Below are 23179 nucleotides of genomic sequence, written 5' to 3' on the forward strand. Positions count from 1 at the left end.
AAGCCTCTCGTATTATTTCATAGTGCTTCTTGTATTGTATCGGTATCGAGGGATAGCTTGATACAAACAACACCGTCCCATCATAAACATGTATTTTTTGTCATAATTATGACAACTAGGCAGTGGCGTGCATAGAGAGCATGCAGAGGGTATGCAGATGATATAAAATGAAGAAAATCTCCAGTACTATTTATAAATCAAGCATAGAATCCTCAGAACGATTGCAAATGCTCCCTGGTTTACACGCAACACTGAGATCCATCATTACTTAGGAGTGCCAACAGTAATCGATGAAATTAATAGCTATAGCCCTAAATATCGGGAACGCTTGGTAAAACACCCCAATCCACTGGCACACAGCCTACTGACTGTGGAAAGAACCAGACGTCTGAAGCGGGCAGAAGTGCTCGATACTGTTCAGACTTGAGGACAATGGCCCTCATAACTGTCAAATTCAAAAAATCTACTTATAGTCTATCGACTGATTGTAGATGAAACGAAAAAAAAAAAAAAAAAAAAAACTATTTATAAATACTTGAGGATAGGCTTTTCATAACTCTTACAATGCCTATCCTTAAGTTTTTTATAACTCGTACTGGAGATTTTTTTCATGATTTTTTAAATCATCTGCATACTCTGTGCACACCTTCTATGCACGCCACTGCCTACTTGTCATAAATATGAAGACATATTTATGATGGGACGGTGTTGTTTGTAACAAGCTATTCTCAGTATAAATCCTCGAAGACTATATTTCTTGAATAAATAAATATACTACGATAATACACATCACCATCTAGCGCTAAAGTAAGCGGAGTTTGTGGGTTCCAAGATGACTGATGAATATTTTTATATACGTAAATACTTATAATATACAGATAAACACCCAGCCACTGAAAACTTTCATGTTCATCAAGCAAAACTTTTTTTGAGAGTCGTGCTCACATCCAAATTCAAATTCAAAATTCTTTATTTATGTAGGCCTATCACAGGCACTTATGAAGGGTTCATACGTATATGTTTACATAATTGTAAGGGGATGGTGATAACTTGGTTCGCCAACTTAAACCTAAAGCTACGACGGTTCCAAACGCGCCCTGGTCTAAGAAGAGCCCACAACAAACTTAGCCGGGTATTTTTTTTTTGTTATCACCATCTCCCAGTTTATTTATATTAATTAAGCTATGAAGCTAGAACAATTCACACCCAAGCTTTTTTATCGCTTTTTTTATCCTTGGACTCAGAAAGCAGTAATCGGACTTCTTAGCTATATATATTGGATTTTTGTTATAATAGTTTTTGTGCATACTCGGAGTTAGAAAGTTAGCGTGTTTCACCCCGTGGCAAGGAGGGCACGTACAAGTTGGTGGTCACGGTTAGATGTTTTGCCTTCATGCGACTTTTCCTGTAATACTCTTCGTTGGTCTGGTGGTTAGCATGTACGGATCATGAGCTCCTGGGTTTGAATCCCGGGACGAGCCAAAAAATTTTACCTATTGTGTATTTTCCTTTAAAAAAATTCAGTATCATTTCGGATGTTAAGAAATTGGCAGTGACAACCCCCATGTCTTGGCAAGCACGTTAAGCCGTGAGCCCCGGTTATAACCACGTATTTGAGATAGTCGTTAAAGCTCACCAACCAGCATTTGAGCAGAGTAGTGGGTCTAAGCTCTAAAACCGCCACTTCTATGAGGCGTATGTCCAGCTGAAGGATTGTCGATTCAATATTGCAGTCAGTATGCTTAAAAAAAGTATTTCATGGTACAAACTGTGCCTGAATATAAAACAAATGTTTTGAGTGAATCTGAGTATTACTTAAGCCCCAACACACTGTGCAACAGTTATCATAAATCGTCCGAACAATAAAAGTGGTGCGGTATAAATGGAATTCAGAACAGAACGTAACAGGTGCACTTTCATACGCGCCAGTCGACAGACTATATAAAGGCTTATGATCGCAGCAATGGTACTGAGTGTTCTGGCGTACGAACTACTTCTTCAAGTAGTCCAATTTTCAGATTTCATTTTTCAATGATAGCCTTAACAGTTCACTGCTGAATTAAAAATAAGGTTTGAAGCGCACACCAAATAATGAATTTTATTGACAATTTTTTTTTATTTTGAGTTACATTTTTGCAAGAAATTAATTTTGAATTTTTATGACATTGTAGCGATATGCGTTTAAGAATAAAAAACTCATAAACGCCCCTAATAGGCGTATGACAAGCTTAAGCGTAATACGTATGAACTTTTTAAATTATTAACGCTATGAGTTTATTAACGCCGTGAATGTTGAGCTTGACCACTAACGCTTACTAGTAACGCTGGTTCTTTCTATGGATTTCTTCGTTTTGATCATGTAGAGATGCTAAAGGTTATATACACTTATCTATTTATACTTATCTTTACATATGTATACTATATATTCTTCTATGAAAAGATCTAATATGGCTGACGGAAAGTGTCTGGGAGTATTAGCAACTTATTTTAGAGGATATTGCCTAAAATATATGTAAAATTAAGCTCGGAGAATTTATGTGAGGTAAGTAATGTTTTTATGTACCTTGATTACCTTATACCTGAAAATTGGCCGTCTAAGCAAGCTAGCAGGTAGTCATGCATTCTTAGTACATACTAACACTACTCAATCGTCCACATTTCGTTCGTAAGAAAAGACGTCACGTCTGGTGGCCCTGTGATCTTACTCTATAGCAAGTCCTATATAATTTAAAGATCTTGAGTTCAGTTAAGTCCATCTTAGCTAGTTACGAATAATAAAAGACGTAAAGGAAGAATCTATGAGTAAGGTATACCTTCAGTTTACGACCTTCGGTTAACGCGGGTGAAACCACAGGGAAGAGCTAGTCCTGTATGATTTAAATCTGTTTCAGTTAAGTCCAAGTTAGTTAAATGCGAATAATAAACGAGAGAGCGTAGGAGTGACAATAAACCGCGCGACGCAATTTAATTTTAAACCCGTCTCACGTTCCTTTAACAATTAGGAGTAGGTACAACAAAACGCGAGCTAACACCAAACTTCCGCCGCAATCAAGAAACTTCAATTAATCCACGCGTTTGTTGCAGCGCGGCAGAAATTTAACTAGAGATTGCAGCTTTGGGACCAATATTATATCACTACTAGCGTTCCACGCAGTTAAGTCCGCGTTCAACTTCTGATAAGTGCATTTTTTACAACTGGGGATGAATCCCCTACTCAATACACAATATACCCCTACCAATAGCGTCGTGTCTTCCATCCGCGCTTTGCTCGGCTCTGGGTCGTAGCTTGATGTTAGCCTATAACTTCTTCTAGAATTGGGCTCGATTTTTGAGACTGGTACCTAGTTTGGAGATTGTAGCTCGTTTGAACTGCCAATGAAATTAGTTTATAATATCAAACTCTTAGTAGCTGTATCGAGTTCAACTTTTGTATATGTGTCACACTTTCATTTTACGGCCCACCGCATCCCATCGCCCAAATCAAAAAGTTGGGTTGTCAAAAAGGATTTTTCAAATCCGGCTGGTAGTTCCGCAGTAAGCTGCGCGCGCTTTTTACATATTAACCCCTATATTATGACAATAGACATAAACACTTAGAGGGTAATTTTTTTGTAAATCAAGAAAACATCTAACTACCCATTTTCAACGATAAAACATGTAAAAATGACTGAGTTTCATATTAACTTTCATCCCCTGTTTAATTCCCCCTAGGGATGAAATTTCAAAATTATACCTGATAGAGTGCATTTTAGCGGATGAACTATAACGTTACACTTTTGTGCAGAACCGACGGCAAGCCTCATCTCTCAGCCAACCAGTTGGTCGACTTCCTCAACGAGGTACAAAGAGATCCCCGGCTCAACGAGATTCTTCACCCCTACGCCGACATCCAGCGCGCGAAAGATCTCATAAAGGCGTACGAGCACAATAAGTACCACCAGCAGCGTTCGCAATTGACTTTCGATGGATTTTTAAGGCAAGTTGGATTTTTCATTTTATTTTTGCACTCTCTCGTATGGAAATTCATGGTATAGTGCTTAGCTTTTTTAACGACAGATCATGCGGTGCGTGTTGCCAGTGATGACCTATGGCTCTGAAACATGGTCGTTAACTATGGGCCTCATAAGAAGGCTCAGAGTCACTCAGCGGGCGATGGAGAGATCTATGCTCGGAGTATCTCTACGCGATCGAATCAGAAATGTGGAGATTCGTAGAAGAACCAGAGTTACCGACATAACTTAACGATCCGCGAAGCTGAAGTGGTAATGAGCCGGGCATAGTTCGGAGAAAGGATGGATGGATGGATGGGGTCCCAAGGTGCTGGAATGGCAGTCCCGAACTGGTAGGCGCAGCGCTGGTCGACCCCCAACAAGGTGGACAGACGACATTAAGCGCGTCGCAGGTAGCCGCTGGATCCAAGCGGCTCAGAACCGTGGAATTTGGAACTCCCAACAAAAGACCTATGTCCAGCAGTGGACGTGAATTGGTTCAAATCATGAACATACATTGGAATAGCGTCTTCGGTCTATGCTCTAAAAACAGATACGATGCTCTATGTATTATATCAAAACAATAAAAAGCTACTTTTTTTAATCCCGTTGGACTTTCTTTCTGAGTCTTACAGTATTTAAGTATTTTATTAATAAAAATATTACGCTTAGTTTGGGGCTAGATGTTGATGTGTGTGTTGTCGTATTATATTTATTTATTTATTAAAAAAAAACCTGCATGCGTGAGAATCCTCCATAATGTACTCAAAGGCGTGGACTACGGCCTAAACCTTTCTCATTGTGGGAGGAGACCCGTGCCATGTGGGTTGGTCGGTAATGGGTTGATATGATGATTGTTCATTGCAAGTTAATGCTCATGTCAGTAAAGTGACGGTAGTAGTATGGCTGAGAGTAAACTCCCCGATACGTCAGTCAGTCGACACCAAGTGTACTTTACCTGGCGGTGGTAAACAAACGTTCCGTATATCGAGTAAACATTGGGCTATGCCTCGAACACATTGATAGGTGGAGTGGAACAATACTCACATTCGCTGCGGAGCGTAAATATTGGTAAATAGCACTAAAAGGCTTTCGGTTACACCTAGCACGATTGTGCCCGCCTCGTATAGGCGTAAACGCACTGTCTACCTACCGGAAAATCATCTGGGTAGAATTTCCACGTGATTTAAAAATAACCTTACCGACGCAATAGTCAGTATTACACGATCAAAGGAAATACGGAAACTATAAATTCTTTAATAGATTATGCCGGGGATCGAACCTGACACCTCCTGCTTATATCACCACTGCGCCACAGAGGGCGTCAAAATGGTGAAGGCATATTAAAATAGTTTGGGCATCAGCGGACTGTGGTTTTGTTGACAAAGCACTCGAGAGATGCAGATTCAAATGCCCCTCGGTTCCGAAATTTTTGTGTGCATTCTAAATTTCTATACGGGGTTTTTTTTTATCGAGACGTATTGTCACGTAATGTAGCGTCATTCACATTCCTATCCCTTCTTTAGTCAGTCAAAGTGAAAAAAAACTTTATTAAAGTAGGGCCAAAGACGGCACTTATGATGCGTACATGTCACTTGAGAAAGTCTACTATAACAGTGATAAAAAATTAAAATATAAATGTATGTATTTAAATATAAGACCAACTCGGGCATAGAACCTACGCTTGCGACGCGATAGGCACGCTTCGCGTAGCGTAGGTTCGTACGTGCAAAGTGTCAACGGTCACATTTTGGTGACATGGTTTTCTCAAAAACTATTAGGTTTTCAGTTTCACAGATAAGTCTCAGAGATGATTATGTACCTGCGTAGTATTATTTCATTTAGGTTGGTTTTAATTTAGACATTGTTTATGGCTTTTGTTGACAGGTTCCTCATGTCCGAAGATAACCCGATAGTTGCACCAAACAAACTGGACCTGTGCGACGACATGGACCAACCGTTGGCGCACTACTTCATCAACAGCTCGCACAATACCTACCTCACAGGGCATCAGATCACGGGCAAGTCTAGCGTGGAGATCTATAGGCAGGGACTGTTGGCGGGCTGCAGGTAATATATCATTTTATAATTGTGATTAGTGTTTTATGAGGAATGATCTTTTTTTTTTTATTTAAAACGCATATAAAAATTTTCGGAACCGACATGATTTGAACCTACGACTATGTACATGTATATATAGACTAGCGGACCCCAGCACCATCTGTCGGGCTAATTTGTTCAGCATCCAGGGTGCCACCTAAACGTATACCAAAATATTCATTCAAATCGGTCCAGCAGTCTAGGAGGAGTTCAGTGACATACACACGCTCACAAGAAATGTATATCTGTAAGATTAAAATCGATTTTCAGATCCGAACGTTTTGAAGATTTACGCGTTTAAAGAAAAAAATAATAACAAAATCCAGTTTAATTATTATTATACATAAAACACAAGCATGGTATAAAGCACTTCAATGTGGGACTCCTTATATACCTTGGAGTAGTTATACGCGGCTGAAAAGAAAATATGTTGTTCGCACATACGCTAAGATCGGGCCACATTCTGTCTAACAAATTTGGATTCCTTATTGGAAAGACACCTTCTCCTAACTATGTCACATGTGGTGTCACAGATGATGTGCATCATTTGCTGATGGAATGTGCTCGTTATGATGGAGCTAGGAACCACTTAATTTACTCTTTAAATCTAAAAGTTGTAAGTTGCACGTTGGCTTGTTTCACAACCTCTTAGGAAGACTAGACTTCATCGAGGCGTGCAACTTGTTTAGATGCAGTTTACAGTTAAAATTATTTAGGTTAATGTTTAGTACAGAAATCCTTTGTGGGGATGGGTATATGCTTTTATAACATGATACCGAAGGTAATATTAGATCTACTTTAACCTAAGTTCAAACAATATATTAAAACACATTTAACAAATCGTGGTTACTACACGGTTGATGAATTCCGTAACGACAAGGCTGCTTGGGAGCAGGCCACTCCGCTCTCATCTCTCACAAAACAGAAAAATTGTAAAGATTGTTAAACTTTAAATGGTGTTGGGAAAGAACAATCTGCCGAGTTTCTTACCGGCTCTTCTCAGTGGAATCTGCCTTCCGCTGCTTCTGCTTTTTGTGCTTATTAAATGGGCCTACTTAAAATATATGAATTTTGATTTTTGTTGAATTTTATTGTTCAAAGTAAGTAAGTTCTCTAAAAGCCCTTAAAAAGTGAAAGAAAAAAAAACACAAGCGCACAAAGTTTCAAAGGAGATGTAGAGGGTTTCTTACTTTTAATTTAAATTCCATTTGAAATGTTTTAAAATCTAGAAATGTGTTGGAACACTATAACAAATAAAGAACTTTGTCATGATAAAAACAAACTCCTGTATGATACAGATCCAACAGACTTCGTAATCTCTTAGCACGGGAAGCTTTCGGCGTCGCTTTGGACTCCAGAAACTATGCTGAAAAACCTTTTATCCGAGATTAAAACTGAGAAAAAAAGTAAGATCTGTATGTATTTCGATAGACGAAGTACTGTTTCAGTATTGCTAGTGAATATATATTTTCATCTCGTAAATTACTTATTCGTATGAAAACGTTTTATAGCCCATGCTCACGATATATTTATTATTTGTGCTACACTAGGATAAACATTTCGCTCGAGTGTATATTAGTTGTAAATAAATACAGTAGATAGAGAAGGACACAGTTTACGAGTTAATCTTGAACTGGTAATTGTAGATAAAATTAATCATTCGTTGAATAATTATGATACTAGTAATTTATTTATTTACTTTTTCCAGGGAAACATATAGTGCCTTTCATAAGAGTGATTTGTTTTTTTTTGAACACCTAAACCAACGGAGTTACAACAACTCAATTGTAAATAAATAATAACAGTAACTATAAAGAGCTTATCATACTATTTAGCAATAGTTATTTTCCTAAAAGTGACAATTTTAACGTGAAAGTTTCCATCCCAATAAATTTGCTGTTGAAAGTATTGCATTTACGTCTAGCATTTAACCCACGACATGCAAAATTAATATTACTTAGAATATATAAATAAATAAATATACTACTACGATACACACAGCGCCATCTAGCCCCAAAGTAAGCGTAGCTTGTGTAAGCTTGGGTAGATGCCTGATGAATATTTTTATGAATAATATACATAAATACTTATAATAAACAAATAATTACCCAGACACTGAAAAACATTCATGTTCATCACACAAACTTTTCAGTTGTGGGAATCGAACCCGCTGGCTTGACTCAGAAAGCAGGGTCGCTGCCCACTGCGCCAACCGGCCGTTGCTGAAGGGTAGAGTCGACTAAATTATGTTTTACTTTATATATACATTTGATTATCCTTAAAATTATATTGTATATTATTCATTACAATATCTAATTCGCTGCTAGTATCGAACTCGTCAGGGGTCCTTATTAACAAGTTCGTTCGCGTAGCGTTGTTAAATCTAAATATATACGCTAGTAAATTAGTCCTAAGAATATGCATGTCGTTTGGAAACGAGCTATGGTCTTATTGTGTAGGTTCAAATAATACATAATGTGCATTAAAATATTTCCCGCTTGTCCATATATTACATGAGTTTTGTATTTTGATGCAACTTACCCCTTTATTATGTTCCCTTATAACACATAAAGAACAAACATAATATGAAACATGATTTATTATGTATAACAAAAATGACGTCCCGAGACTTCGCCTTTGAGTTTTGATGTTATAGGCGGTAAACAGTTATGACAAAATCCAATATGGCGGGTACGACAGAAATAAACAAACAACAAAAACAAAAATTATAATGGTAAATGTTTTTCTTTTTTTCGTCTCGTTCTTTACTGGCAGGTTTCTAGTTTGTTACTTCATGTCCTTATTTTTTATCTATGTGTATTTGAAACACTTGTTTCAAGCAAAATTGATTACTTGAAAAATGACATACTTTTATCAAAACTTTCTCTTCTAAAAGGGTTCAATCTCCTCTCCAACTGCCAACTGCTTCGTTGGTCTAATGGATAATATCTCCCGCGTAGTTGGAAAGATTCTCCGAAGATTGAAACTGTTTAAACTTACTTTGTTTAACCCTTTTAGGTGTAGAATTTATCATCATCATCATTATATCAACTGATAGACGTCCACATAAGTCTTTTGTAGGCAGTTCCAAATTCCACGGTTCTGTGCCGCTTGAATCCAGCGGCTATCTGCGTCGCGCTTAATGTCGTCTGTCCACCGCGTTGGGGGTCGGCCAACGTTGCGCTTACTAACTAGTTCGGGGCTGCCATTCCAGCACCATGGGACCCCAATGTCCATCATTTCTCCGAATTATGTGCCCGGCCCATTGCCACTTCAGCTTCGCGATTCGTTTAGCTATGTCGGTAACTCTGGTTCTTCTACGAATCTCCACATTTCTGATTTGATCGCGTAGAGATATTCCGAGCATAGCTCTCTCCATCGCTGAATGTCTCTTGAGCCTTCTTATGAGGCCCATAGTTAACCGACCTTGTTTCAGAGCCATAGGTCAGCACTGGCAACACGCAGGTGTAGAATTAAAAAAAGTATATTCTTAATACATTTAAAAATGTTCTCTTATAGTTTCAAATTTCTTCGTTCAGGTATTTGATTTGGGAATTAAGTTGTCTGTTTTTTCAGTCTGGACAAAGCTTTTGATAGATAATGTATATAAATAAAAAGAACGAACGTCACGCCGTCGCCGTAACCGATAATGTTATCATTTAATCAATTTGTGTTGTACAAAATCTCCCAAATTAATGTAATGTGCTTTTAATGGCGTAACAAATTAATATAAAATGCGTTTTATCAAGCGTGTCTATCAAGCAACGCGTTTGCGAGAAGGCATACAGCGTTTAGGGGTACATTAAAAATTCTGCAATTCTGCATTTTTATGTTTCATTTGTGCATATTAAATGAATTATAATATCTTTTATGCTAAATCGAATTCAATACCACTCAAATCCTTCCTGACGTGGTGACATCGATTCGTAACTTTTTATAAGTAAAACGTAGCTACTCCGTGGTTTTATTTCGTTTGCAAGGGAACAATATTGCTACATCGACTCGTTGCAATAACATGGCAATTCGAATACTCGTTAATCATAGCTGTACGATGGGAGAATATAAGCCGCATTGTGGAGTTGACAAAAAGTATATACTTCTCCTGTGCCGTCTGGTGACAACAGTTGGGAAAACTGTTGTTATTACCCCTCCTCTCGTACGAAATTACTAAGCGGATACAAAAAAAAAACTAGCGGCAGCACCCTCTGTGGTACTACCACAATTACCATCTACTGCAATCACCAACTCGTGTGACTGGAGAGGCCTTTAGTCCAGTAGTGGACTGTAGAAGGCTATCGATAATGACGATATACTTCGTTAACTCGCCAAAAAAAGGAAACAGGCCGGCTGAAGTATAAAATTGCTCAAATAATTACGCAAAGGGCACTACTATAGCGACTCAGTAACCTTCATTAAGCGTGGTATGCTTTAAGAAAATTAATTAATACGCCAAGAAGAGAAAGAGCAGGAGAAAGTATAGAAGCAAAGAAATGGTTAAATTGTTTCGATACAGTAGTTTACAGAGCCTTGTGTAGTTCTATCCTCTTTTCGTTGGTGTCGTACGAGGCGACTAAAGGGATTTAACGGAGAACGGTCAGCAGCGTCCTCTGTACGTCTAGGCAATACCATCTACTGGGGTCATCAGCCCGTCTGCCCAGCGTGGTAATTATGGGCAAACGGTCGCTCATGCAGGTAGCGATTTAATGTCAGGCGCTTTATACAAACATACGAGTTCAAAAATGTTTTATTCATGTACACCTCGTAACAGGCACTTATGAAGCGTCCATACATTTAATATGTTAATATTAATGTTACTACAGCTCAGTGGCGTGCACAAAGGGTATGCACAGGGTATGCAGATGATATAAAATGAAGAAAATCCCCAGTAGCTCCTACTGGGGATTTATAAATACTTGAGGGTTGGGTTTCGATAACTCTTACAATGCCTATCCTTTAGTATTTTATAATTCTTAGCGGAGATTTATTTCATTTTATATCATCTGCGTACTCTGTGCATACCCTCTATGCACGCCACTGCTACAGCTTCATATTTATTAGACCAAATGGCCCGGTACTTTGATAGAGCGTACGTGGCGTATAGCTTCGTCCCCACTCTAGGGACCGAGCCTGCTTTATGTTGCTTGATTTTAACGACTATGCTCGGTGTAAACATAAACATTGGATCCGCTTTATTGGATTTTTACGCGAGAGGTAACTGCTTGGACTGAATTATTTTTAGCGCTTCCTGCTGATCGATATTGATTAATTCATGATCTAGAAAGTTTTAAACGAAAATAAAATCGTCGTAAGCGCTAGTTGGACTCCTTACTAAGGGTTCCGTAAAAAGGTGCAATATGAGACACTACATTATTTAAACATTATTGAGATCAGAAGCGGTGATAGCGCATTGGGTAGGAGCTCTACTTGAATTTCGAGGGGGTCAAGTTCGATTCCAGCACGCACCTCTAACTTTTCTAAGTAATGCGCGTTTAAAGTAATTAAAATATCACTTGCTTCAACGGTGAAGGAAAACATGAGGAAACCGGCATGCCTGAGAGATCTACATAATGTTCTCAAAGGTGTGTGGAGTCCACCGATCCTCACTGGGCCAGCGTGGTGGACTACGGCCCCCCCCTTCTCATTGTGGAAGGAGACCCGTGCTCTGTAGTGGGCCGGTAATGGTTTGATGTGATGATGATGATGATGAAGATCAGCGCTCAAAAGATTCAAAGTTTGTATAAAACGTTAGCCATGAACGATAAAAATAGCTGGGGTATGAATTGCTCCAACTACATTCTTATTATTTGACCTAAGTTTTTTATAGGCCCTTCTTTTTTGAAGTTTGTTTAAAATAGTGCGCTCTGTTGGAACATGCCGCTTCATTGTTCGCAGCCAAATAAGAACATTCCTGTTGGCGAACTCAAACGGTGACTATCACCTCTAAATTACACCGAATACACCGTATATTCGGTACTACCTAACTGTTTCCTGCGATTAATGTATCCCATGATCATAATTTTTATTATTCCACTACGAGTTAGCCCTTAACTGCAATCTAACCTGGTGGTAAGTGATGATGCAGTCTAAGATGGTAGCGGGCTCACCTGTGAGGGACTATAGTAGTCATACTCCTAATGGGTTTCTACGGGACATCGCACAGGAACACTAAATCGCTTCTCGATCATCGAGCACTAATCGCGGCACATCGTCGTCGGTAGGGTGGTAACTAGCCACGTCCAAAGATTCCCACCAGACAAGCCAAGAGAAAATTCAGGAATCATAAATTCCCAAATTGCCCCTGCCGGAAATCGAACCCGGTACATCCTCACAGCGCTCTCTGTTGCGCCAGGGAAGTAGTCTAAAATAACAGATACTTGTGCATTGATAATATTGGAGTGGAAGTATCGGTGCTGTATTCCGTTTGGTGCTTTATGCTTAACACGCTGTTGCCCGCGGATTCGTACGCGGTTGTTTGGTTTTTTATGAATCCTGCGGAGACCGTACATTTTCCTGGGATAAAAGCAGCTTAACACAAGGTTGCTTTTCCAGGGTATACCTAATTTATCTCTAGTCCAAAATTAAGTCAAATTGATTCTGTCGTTTTTTGGAAAGAGTAACAAACATCCATCTATCCATCCTTCCATCCATCATTACAAACTTTCGCATATATAATATAAGTAGTATGTTCTTTAATCCCAATTTTTGTTGAATGGGACGTAATTCGAAGTTCAGTTAATCCAGAACGAACAATGAAAACCAGTGAAACTTTAACTAACGTTTTAAAAATCACGTAGCAAAAAGCTCGTTTTACTTCCGTAGAGTTAGTTTGTTTTTACTTTAAAACTCAAACAAGGGCCGCTTATAATTCTACCTAATAGAAGGAAGTAAGTATAAAGTTCAAAAGAACCTATACTTCCAAAGTATAAAGTACTCAAACTTCCATTGGAAGTATAGGCCCTTTCTTTTATCAACAAAGTAATATAAGAAGAAAAGAGAAATCTGAAATATTTGCCAGCCGGGTGGGTTAAAGATAATGCGAACAATTATAATGTTCCATGTTTCCTATATGAAGTTTCTTGATCAGAAAGTTTTGTTCGCAGGTGCGTGGAATTAGACTTCTGGAACGGTCGTACTGAAGAGCCAGTCATTGTGCATGGCTACACGTTTGTACCTGAAATCAGCGCCAAGGAGGTGCTAGAAGCTATCGCTGAAAGCGCTTTCAAGACATCTGATTACCCCGTCATACTGAGCTTCGAGAACCACTGCAACCCTCGACAGCAGGCCAAAATCGCCAACTACTGCAGAGATATATTCGGCGAAATGCTACTCGATAAACCTTTGGATTCACATCAACTTGAGCCTGGTAAGACGATGATTCAATTGATAGCTAATCTACTAGGTTTAGGTAGCTTTTTTGACTGTGACACGTCCGTGGAAGTACTTATCTCTGCCGCAAAGCAGAATTGTTTCTGGTCTGAAAGCCGGCTTGGTTGCCGGTGTAATTATAGCCACGTGAGCCTTAACTTCGACGACTCAGGTTGAGGGACACAGGGAAAAGATACTACAAAAAAAACCGTGGCGTCCGTCTTGTTTCCTTAGAGGCGTTTAAGTTTGCGTTTAACGTGCGACCAATCAGAAGTGCGCGCGTTCTAAAATAGTCCTGTGATTGGTCGCTGCATGGCCGCTAAGTGACACCAAAAGCTCATTGGTCTGTCTGGTATTTAACTATGGATCATGAGGTTCGACAACGTGGTCTGACCAAAAACTGTATTGAGTGTTCCTTCCAAGAAATCATACAGGACAAGCAGTGGCGTGCATAGAGGGTATGTAAAATGAAGAAAATCTCCAGTACAAGTTGTAAAAACTGAAGGGTAGGCATTGTAAGAGTTATAAAAGGCCTACTCTTAAGTATTTATACCTCGTACTGGAGATTTTATTCATTTTATATCATCTGCGTACCCTGTGCATACCCTCTATGCAGGCCACTGAGGACAAGTGGCGTAGTGTATGTAAGCAATCTTTTCATTAGGTACTTTTTAATTTAAAGTTTGTTCAAAATAAAGAAAAAAACAATTGCGATAGTAACATTTGAATAAAAAGAGACTTTCCGATGGTTAGTTTTAATGTTTTTCAAATTATTGTACACTTATAAGTAATAAAAATATTGTTTACATAATAAGACTAATAAGAAATAGGTAATAAGAGGTAGGTAGTACGTATATTATAAATTGAACTTTATATCAATAAGAATCGTTCAAAATAGCTTACACCGTGAACGTGTTAGAAAGCTATCTATTCTCGGAGTCGACTACGTAAAAGGTGCGACATTTCCAAGAATAGCAATAGCGTTCCTAACAGCGCCATTAAAAGCCTTAAAGCCTCATTTTCTTTGAACACCTGATGTTATTGGCGTCTGATCTATCGCTGAGTCATGCGGCGCGTAAACAACGATACACTTTAACTTTAGTACAAAATGTGCTCGCTCGCAATCAACGAGTCATTTTCGCATTTCAAAATCTATACTGTCAAAGTGAAATGGACCTAATGATGCTCTTTTTAAACTCGCAAAACCTCTACTTATTTTTATTTGGCAAAAGTTTGGACCTAGCAGATGGCCGACCTGATCGCAACTGCAAAACCATGGCCTATTAGCTGAGCAACACTTTGCAGGACATACAAGGAAAACGCCCTACAAAGTGCCTTCTTGTTTCTATCTACCTGAGGTGTGGGTATCGTGTACCTTTAATTACTCCGGCAACCGCACCCTTCAGACCGGAACACAGCATTGCAACAATGCTGCTTTGCGGCGGAAATAAGCGTAACGGTAGTAGTACTTCCCCGGACAAGCTTTGTGACGAAAAGCTCTACTACAACTAAAAATATACGTTTTGTCAAACGCCACAACTGAAGTATTGTCGCAAATTTGAAATTTAGTACTAAATGCTCAAGATCCATTTTACTATGCTGGTTCGCAATGAAATTTATTACTCGGAACCACGATTCGATTGCGAGCGTGCAAATTTTGTACTAAGGGTACTGTTTGCCACAGTTAAGTTCCTTTGGAGGCGGAACGCTCTACAACACTTTTAGCTGCCTTACATAGCTTTACCTACTTTATACATTATTTTTCTGCCGTGTTGACATGCCCGATCCCGCTATGCGTACCAATTTCACAAATCTTTTTCCTATAAAGGTACTCGGGTCAATGGGATCTTTTTAAATTATATTGCATGACGATTTCGCGATGCCATTTAATATTCCTGTAATATCTATACCATTTACATGGTTTCCAATATAATTAAAAGGATGAAATATAGATTTGAAATGTATAAATAGTATGGAACCGCTTTTCGGCCTAAAGGCTTGGTCTTATAGCGATTAGCGACTGTTTAGTTAAGTTTTTATTTACTTACATTTCAAATGTATATATTTGATATTTCTTATTAGTGCAGGTAAAATACTTTAATAAAAATATAAAACGGTCGGTTCGTCTTTAGGATACCGGATCGTTCGGATGCGAGATCCAATAAGAAAACTTATCTATGATTCGTTTTCGACGCTGCAATTTCTTCGTAACCTGATCGTAAAGCATTACGCATTGCCCTATAAACTTCTTTATATGGAACAACTTTACCCGTCCCGTTTTCGCACGGTTGACAGCTGCAGTCCTTAACGATGCTTGAGAATACAATTCGTGCAGTTTAAAACATGCAAAGTTTCATTTCAACTCCCAGATACAGAGACAGACAGACAAAAAATAAATAATAGTATTAGCTTTAGTATCGTAGAGGGCAAAGTTGTAGAGGTATAAAAAGAAAGTGAAATAAAATAACAACACAAAACATTATCATGCAACGTTAAAAGAACGCACTGCTATTGATACAAGCATAATTTTCCTAAGTAAAAAACTTATCAAACGTCAATTTCGTATGGTATAAGTATTTCTTATTTTCCTATAACAATGAGAAGGGGTCGGGGGGGGGGGGGGGGGGGGGGGGGAGGCCTTAGTTCACCACGCTGGCCCAGTGCGAATCGGTGGACTCCACAGACCTTTGAGAAAAATGTAGAACTAACTCGCAGGCATGCAGGTTTTCCTTCACCGTTGAAAAGAAAAAGGCACACGTATAGTTTTTAAATCTAAGTGTTTATATTCAATAGGAGGAGAGATGCCACCACCGTCGTTGCTCAAAAACAAGATAATCATAAAGAACAAGAAGAAACATCATCATCATCACAAGAAAGAAGACGTAGCCGTCAGTGAAGAGAGTGAGAAATGCGAACCTGTCCCTCAGGGAAACGGCGAAATCGCGCACGGATCGGTGAGGCCGCAGTTGTATAATACTTTGAGAATATTGTTAAGAGTCTGATTGCTACCATAATAAAAAAACACGAAGGTGTATATAATATAACTAGCTAGCCCGCGTAACTTGGATACGATAACTGAAGACAGCCGCAGACAGAAGCGGCAGGGGACTTTCTTTTATACTAAACCTATATTGTAAAATAAACAAGCACCCTCTGTAACACAGGTTTTGCTTCCGCAGAGGTTAGGGCATTCATGTAAATTTTGTATCCATTATTTTTAGCCTGAATAAATGATTATTATTATTATCGATGGTTTTCCACTTATCAACAGGTGGACCATCTGCTTGGTCCGTCAATTATTACTTAAAAAAATATATATATACCGATATTTGGACCTAAAGTCACTCTTTTTAGTGTCATAAATTCTGTTTTTACAAACCTTTCGTCTAAAACCCGAGCTTAGGATTTGTATGAGCAATTTGAGTTTTAACACATTGTAAATAAGTCCATTATACTCCGATGTTCCAGTATTTCTATCCTCGAAGCCCGTAACGTGTTTGATAATGATGATGATACAGAATGTTCTCGATCTCAGCTTGTACGTCAAGGGTCCAAAGACTCATCGGAGTCCTCCGAGTCTGAGAGTTCGAGTGAGGAGGAGGGTGGCGGGGAAGCGGAGGGGGGTGCGGCGGAAGAGGCGCGTGAGACGCATGCAGCCGCGGAGATCTCCGCACTAGTCAACTACGTGCAACCCGTTCACTTCTCTTCTTTCGAAAACGCAGAAAGTAAGTACAACGTTTATTGGACAATATGGAATATATGTTTGTATTAATTCTTCATACAAATGTATTTTTCTACGACCAAGACCAACGTCGCTATAATTTTTTTTACTTGAAACTATGTACTTTAAAATCTTACCTTATAAAGGTACCATATCTTTTACCGCCATAATCAGACGACTCAAAAAACAAATATGAAAAAAAAAATATGAACAAAAAAAGGAATCCTTCTTAAAATTTTTATGCTTAAAATAATTGAATCGCCTGAGTTTTGGATAAGAAAACGTCGATCTCGTAAAATTTTTGTAGGTAAAATATGTCTGAGCTACATCCGATCCCATTGTACTCTGTCCGGGAAGACAGGCACCGCCACCACGGCAATGGTTTTTTCAAATACCTATTCTTCAAATTTGTCGTAGCTATACCATTGTCCTACCTCTCTTCTTGAGCTGTGTTTTCTACGCCATTAAATAAATATACTACGACAATACCTACACACATCGCTATCTCGTCCCAAAGCGTGGCTTGTGTTATGGGTACTACTCGTAAGATAGCTGATGAATATTTTTATGAATATAATACACATCAATACCATTATATACAGATAAACACCCAGACACTGAAAAACATTTATGTTCATCACACAAACATTTTTCCAATCGAGCCCACGTCCTTGGACGCGGAAAGCAGGGTCACTGCCCAGTGCGCCAACCGGCTGTCGTTGGTTACCTGGTAGAGATTGCTATGTAGCGATAAGGCCGCCAAATTGTATTCTTTTAGTTAAGTTTTTGTTTACAATTTTTCTATATGTTTATGTGGTGTAGAAAAAAAGTGTATTCATTCATTGTCACTTATACATTAAAATTTATTCAAAGTACACAAATACTAAAAGAGAAAAGAGTTTTTTGGCTATATGTAATGATCTCCACTGAACCGAGTTTTACAATGCTTCACCGTCATAAAGTAGTTTTATCCAGAAGTAACATAAGCTTTCCTTGTATAAAATTTCAGCGAGAATCAAACTTTTTTTTAGTTATAGAATATTAATCCTTACGAAAAAAGAACAGTTCATTATGAACGCAAAATTTTGTTAATCTTGCCCTTTACAACGTGTTATTTGGTAGCATCGTTTAGGAGATAATGAAAAATGTAAATATGTACGGGGTTATATAAGTATCCGCGTGGCCAATATAACGTTATTATGTTACAACCTTTAATTAACGTGATTGAAACCGAGGGAAACAGCTAGTTCTTAATAAGACTTCGCCCATTAAGAATTATTACGATTAGACATCAGACGTTCGGAAGATATCGTAATCGTAGTCTTCGAAGTCTACATTTCAATATTATAGTAGGTAACTAACGGTATTGCTATGTACTAAAACAATTTTCATCTCGAATTCACACTTAATTACTTATTAACAGTTAAAATATAATGAGTTTATTTACCGAAGTACGCAATCGTTCAAAACGTTTGAACTGTTCACATCAAATCCTACACTTGACCTAGTTTCCAAGTCTCTGTGAAATACGATAATTAAATTAGACTCAAAGTAATTTTTAAGTACGATATCTGCGCATTTTAGAGACAAATTAAAGCTTTTCTTTCAACACTACTCTAGTGTTGTTAATCTTTGTGATTTTACTTTATGACCTCGCTGGGAAAGAAGTTTTAAGAGAAGTAGTTAGCAACTTAGCTGAAGGTTTCTTGAATATTCAGTTTATGTTATGTATATTATAAAAAATAAACTTCATTTGCTATACTCTTAAACATTATTCATCGTAAAATCAACATCTCCTGTGGATGCTCCGGTTTAAAAATCCGGAAATTATAAATGACACTACACAGATTCTCTTGCTTTTCGCGGAGTATAGCAAATTAAGCTTAATTTTCATAATATATCATGGATTTGCGCAAAGTAACGTCTGCTTCTATCCAATATTTATGTTGTGTAGTTTAAACTATACTAACATAGGTGGAAGTTTGTCATTTTGTTGGTTTGTTTAAACGCGCTAATCTCTGGAAGTATTGTTGGATTTTTTTTAAGATAAGTCCAAAGCAAGAGTACTGATTCTTTCAGAGAAGAACCGCTTCTACGAGATGTCATCATTCGACGAGAAGCAAGCCACTACGTTGCTTAAGGAGCGCCCCATCGAGTTCGTGAACTACAACAAGCATCAGCTATCGCGAGTCTATCCCGCGGGAACGCGTTTCGATTCCTCGAATTTTATGCCACAGGTTTGGTACTACATATTTTCTACGTTATGTTAACGCTGGGGTGCTATTGGGTTTGATGTGAGGTACAATTTGATGTGTCACAAGTACTGTATTTGCCTTTTTATTTACATTTATATTATAATGCTACAGATTTGGTACTATTGGTTTTCTATATTTCGTTTATGTTTATATTTTTATGTTTGGTACTATTGGGTTTCGCTTACATTTTGTTTACGCTAATATTATGCAACAAATTTTGTACTCATGATTTCTGTTCTTTGTTAGGTAATATTGTTTTTTTTCATTTTGTTAATGCTCATATTATGCTACAAGTTGTATACCTAGAATTGATTTCTACATTTTGTTTATGTTTGTGTTTTTATGTCACAAGTTTTGTACTATTGACTTTCTTGTTTTATTTATGCTTATATTACTATGCAACGGATTTGATACTATTTGTTTTCTACCTTTCGTTTACGCTTAAATTATGTAATTGGTTTGGTACCATATTTTGTAACATTTGTCTACCTTGTAAACTACGTGTGTAATAATTGTAGGTTAGGTAAGGTTAGGTTAATACCTAGGGATTAATTATCAAATTCAAAATTCATTTATTTCTAGTAAAAGCACTTTTTAAACGTCAATTATGTCTGTTTGTAGTAAACATTAGCAGGTTTTCCCATTTTTATGCATTGAAACGATATCAGGTCAGGTATACTTGATTGTTACAAAATAGATATCAGAAATGTATTCAACAAACTTTATGGTCTTTGATTCTTCTAGAATGAAATCTAAAACATCGATCTAGTATTTGGCAGAGCTATCTTACTAATGACTGTATTCACCCACACACCACTTTACGTACTAGGGAAGAAGCCGTTACGGCGAGAAGCACCGCTTGACCTTATTGAGGTTGCCAAGCTTCGTGCCAACTGTCTTAATGTTAAACCCTCAAAATTAATGCTCAGATCAAGTACTGTGCAGGTTTAATATACATTTTTACCCTCGACGCCAAAATAACGGGGTGTTATAAGTTATACGTGTCTGTATGTGTGTATGTGTGTGTGTATGTTTGGCATCGTATTTCCCGAATGGTGGAACAATATGGGTATCGAATGAAAGGGCTTGACTTGTAGTATACTGTACACGATATTGAAAATCGGTTTCTTTTAATTTTTATAGTAATGTTTATTAAAGTATAGAGATGCACTTACAGGTATTCTGGAACGCGGGTTGTCAGTTAGTGGCCCTAAATTATCAGACGCTAGACTTGGCCATGCAGCTGAATTTGGGCACTTTCGAGTACAACCGCCGTTGTGGTTATCTGCTCAAACCTGAGTTTATGAGGAGAAAGGTCTGTTAATAAATTTTTAGTCTTTTTATACTTTAACATGACTTTATTGAGTGGTAAGTAATGACGGAAGCGTGCTAATGGGGCTGAACGATTATTCTACCAAGTTCTAGTCAACCATACCTTTGTTTATGGTATTCAGGTGTGTCAAAAAAACTGAACATATTTGATTAATTTTTTCAGCGTTAAATATTCTTTCATGTGTTTTGAAATTTTAGCAAAAGTTCGCTTAACTTGAAAAAAAGCTTTTAATTTTCCAAGGTCACGGCCTATCTAACGGCAAGCATATTAAATCAATTTAAAAAAAAAACGTACAAAGGATTAGAACGATACATACATTTTAAGAGTATGTAGTAGGTACCTTCTTTTGGTATCTTTATCCATTGTTAAGAATTCCGTGAAGCATTGATTGTCGTTTTAAAATATAAAGACTAGAGATTGAAATCGCATCCGATCTGTAAAAAATATTGTAAAGATCACGCCTGCTCCGAAATTACCTATTCACTCTTATTCGATCAGTATCTTTATGTATAAATTTCCGGTGTGCGTGTGTTCATAAATTATTCTTTTCTGCTAATCGGCTATTCAAATACATTATTTTTACTTATTGAATGGTTCTCAGCTATTTTTGGAGAGGTAGAGAATTTTTTATCGACATAATTTTGTTACTAATTTTTTACATAAAAGGGGCCTATGGCGGGTAGTAGAATAACTAAGTTTTTATTTTTCTAAATCCTAGGATCGTCGGCTAGATCCATTCGCCGAAAGCACAGTTGATGGCATTATCGCCGGTTCGTTGTCAGTTAGCGTCGTGTCCGGGCAGTTGTTGACGGACAAACGCACCGGCACTTATGTTGAGGTGGACATGTTTGGACTGCCCGCGGACACTGTCCGGAAAAAGTTCCGGACGAGAGTTGTCCAGAATAATGGAATCAATCCCGTGTATGAGGATGAGCCTTTCGTGTTCAAGAAGGTAAGATTGTTTTTACTTCAACTAAGCTAAAAGTTTTGGTTAAGTATTAAGTAAAGTATTATCTATGTTCTTATACATATATAATATATATCTTTTTTGTTAGTATTTGTTTCGCACCACCTACTTTGGATATATATATAGTATAGTTATGTTCTTTTACTACTTAGGTTTCCTGGAAGGACTCGCTATATAGCGATAAGGACGCCAAATTTAACCCTCTCTGTCTTCCATCTATGTATTATTGTTTTCTGTTATCTTTTTCATTTCTGTGGTTTACAAAAAAGTGTATTCATTCATTCATTCACAATTAGTTATACGACAATGTTGTTCTATTGTCTTAGACTTGTCTGTGGCACTTATGATTGTCTATTTTGCCCCATAAATATGTTAAAGGAAAATCATTTGTAAATAATAATTCGACTCATAAATGATTAATGGTAATTTGCGCTTATTCTAGATTTAAATCACATGAAATTTTAGTATTACTTGACAAATCAACGTGTGAATTTCTGTTTTCGACTATTCTTTTAAGGGTCCTGAAGGTAACAACACACGTTGTTAAACCCGCCTAAAATAACGTTAGCACAAAAACTTAAAAATGTAAAAGTATATTTTATCTTAATAATCAATTCCGATATAAATAATCGATGCCGCTGTCAGTTCGAGTCCTAGCACTCTAACTTTTCTAAATTATGTGCGTTCAAAGCAACTAAAACATCACTTGCTTCAACGATGAACGAAAACATCGTGGGGAAACCTGCATGCCAGACAGTGGCGTTACCAGGGTATGCATACAGCAGGAAAATGACATAAAACGGTAAAGACCCTCCTGCTCTAGGATATATATACCAATTTTAGAGTATGCAGTGCTTTTGTGCATGTATGAAGTGCACGCCACTGATGCCAGTGAGTTCTCCATAATGTTCTCAAAGGTGTGTAGAGTCCACCAATTTGTGGACTACTGCCTTAACCCCTTTTCATTGTTCGAGGGGATCCGTTCCTGTAGTAAGCCGATAATGGGTTGATATGGTGATGTTGAAGTGCACTTCATCCGTGCTGGACTGGCGACCCCTTACTGGAAAGCGTAGTTTTTGTAGATACCAAAGAGTTGGACGACCGTGGCGCTTACTTCATATTTGCGCAAAAGCGCTGCCTACGTACCTACTACCTATTGTTTACATAACTCGTTTATGAGTAGGATTTTTCTACTTTACATCTTTCTGACCCTGTGCACGCCGCTGTGGATAGGCGATATAAAAACAGACGCAGAGATATAAGCGACACAAAACTGTAGAGCGATTGGAAATCCCTACAAAAGACCTATGTCCAGCAGTGGACGTACTGTGGTTGAGATGACGATCATATTTTCGTGCGTAGCGTTTAAATTTTGATGTCCATAATAGTGTTTGAATAATGTTGCGAAACTTCAATAGAAAATTATTCTCTACCTGGAAATGCTTTTTG

The 23179-nt window shown here is 37.9% G+C and overlaps 1 protein-coding gene across 1 annotated transcript in view; it reads left to right on the plus strand.

Annotated features, from left to right (window-relative positions):
- LOC120627562 (1-phosphatidylinositol 4,5-bisphosphate phosphodiesterase classes I and II) overlaps positions 1-23179 on the plus strand; it is a 130252-nt gene that overhangs the window by 92917 nt on the left and 14156 nt on the right. Inside the window, exons 6-13 of the mRNA XM_039895565.1 lie at positions 3785-3976; positions 5877-6059; positions 13190-13452; positions 16248-16408; positions 16990-17179; positions 19255-19412; positions 20608-20745; positions 21482-21715. Of these exons, the coding sequence (XP_039751499.1) occupies positions 3785-3976; positions 5877-6059; positions 13190-13452; positions 16248-16408; positions 16990-17179; positions 19255-19412; positions 20608-20745; positions 21482-21715 (1519 nt within the window). The remainder of the gene's footprint in view (positions 1-3784; positions 3977-5876; positions 6060-13189; positions 13453-16247; positions 16409-16989; positions 17180-19254; positions 19413-20607; positions 20746-21481; positions 21716-23179) is intronic.

The sequence above is a fragment of the Pararge aegeria genome, chromosome 11, assembly GCF_905163445.1.
Source record: "Pararge aegeria chromosome 11, ilParAegt1.1, whole genome shotgun sequence".
Lineage (NCBI taxonomy): Eukaryota > Metazoa > Arthropoda > Insecta > Lepidoptera > Nymphalidae > Pararge > Pararge aegeria.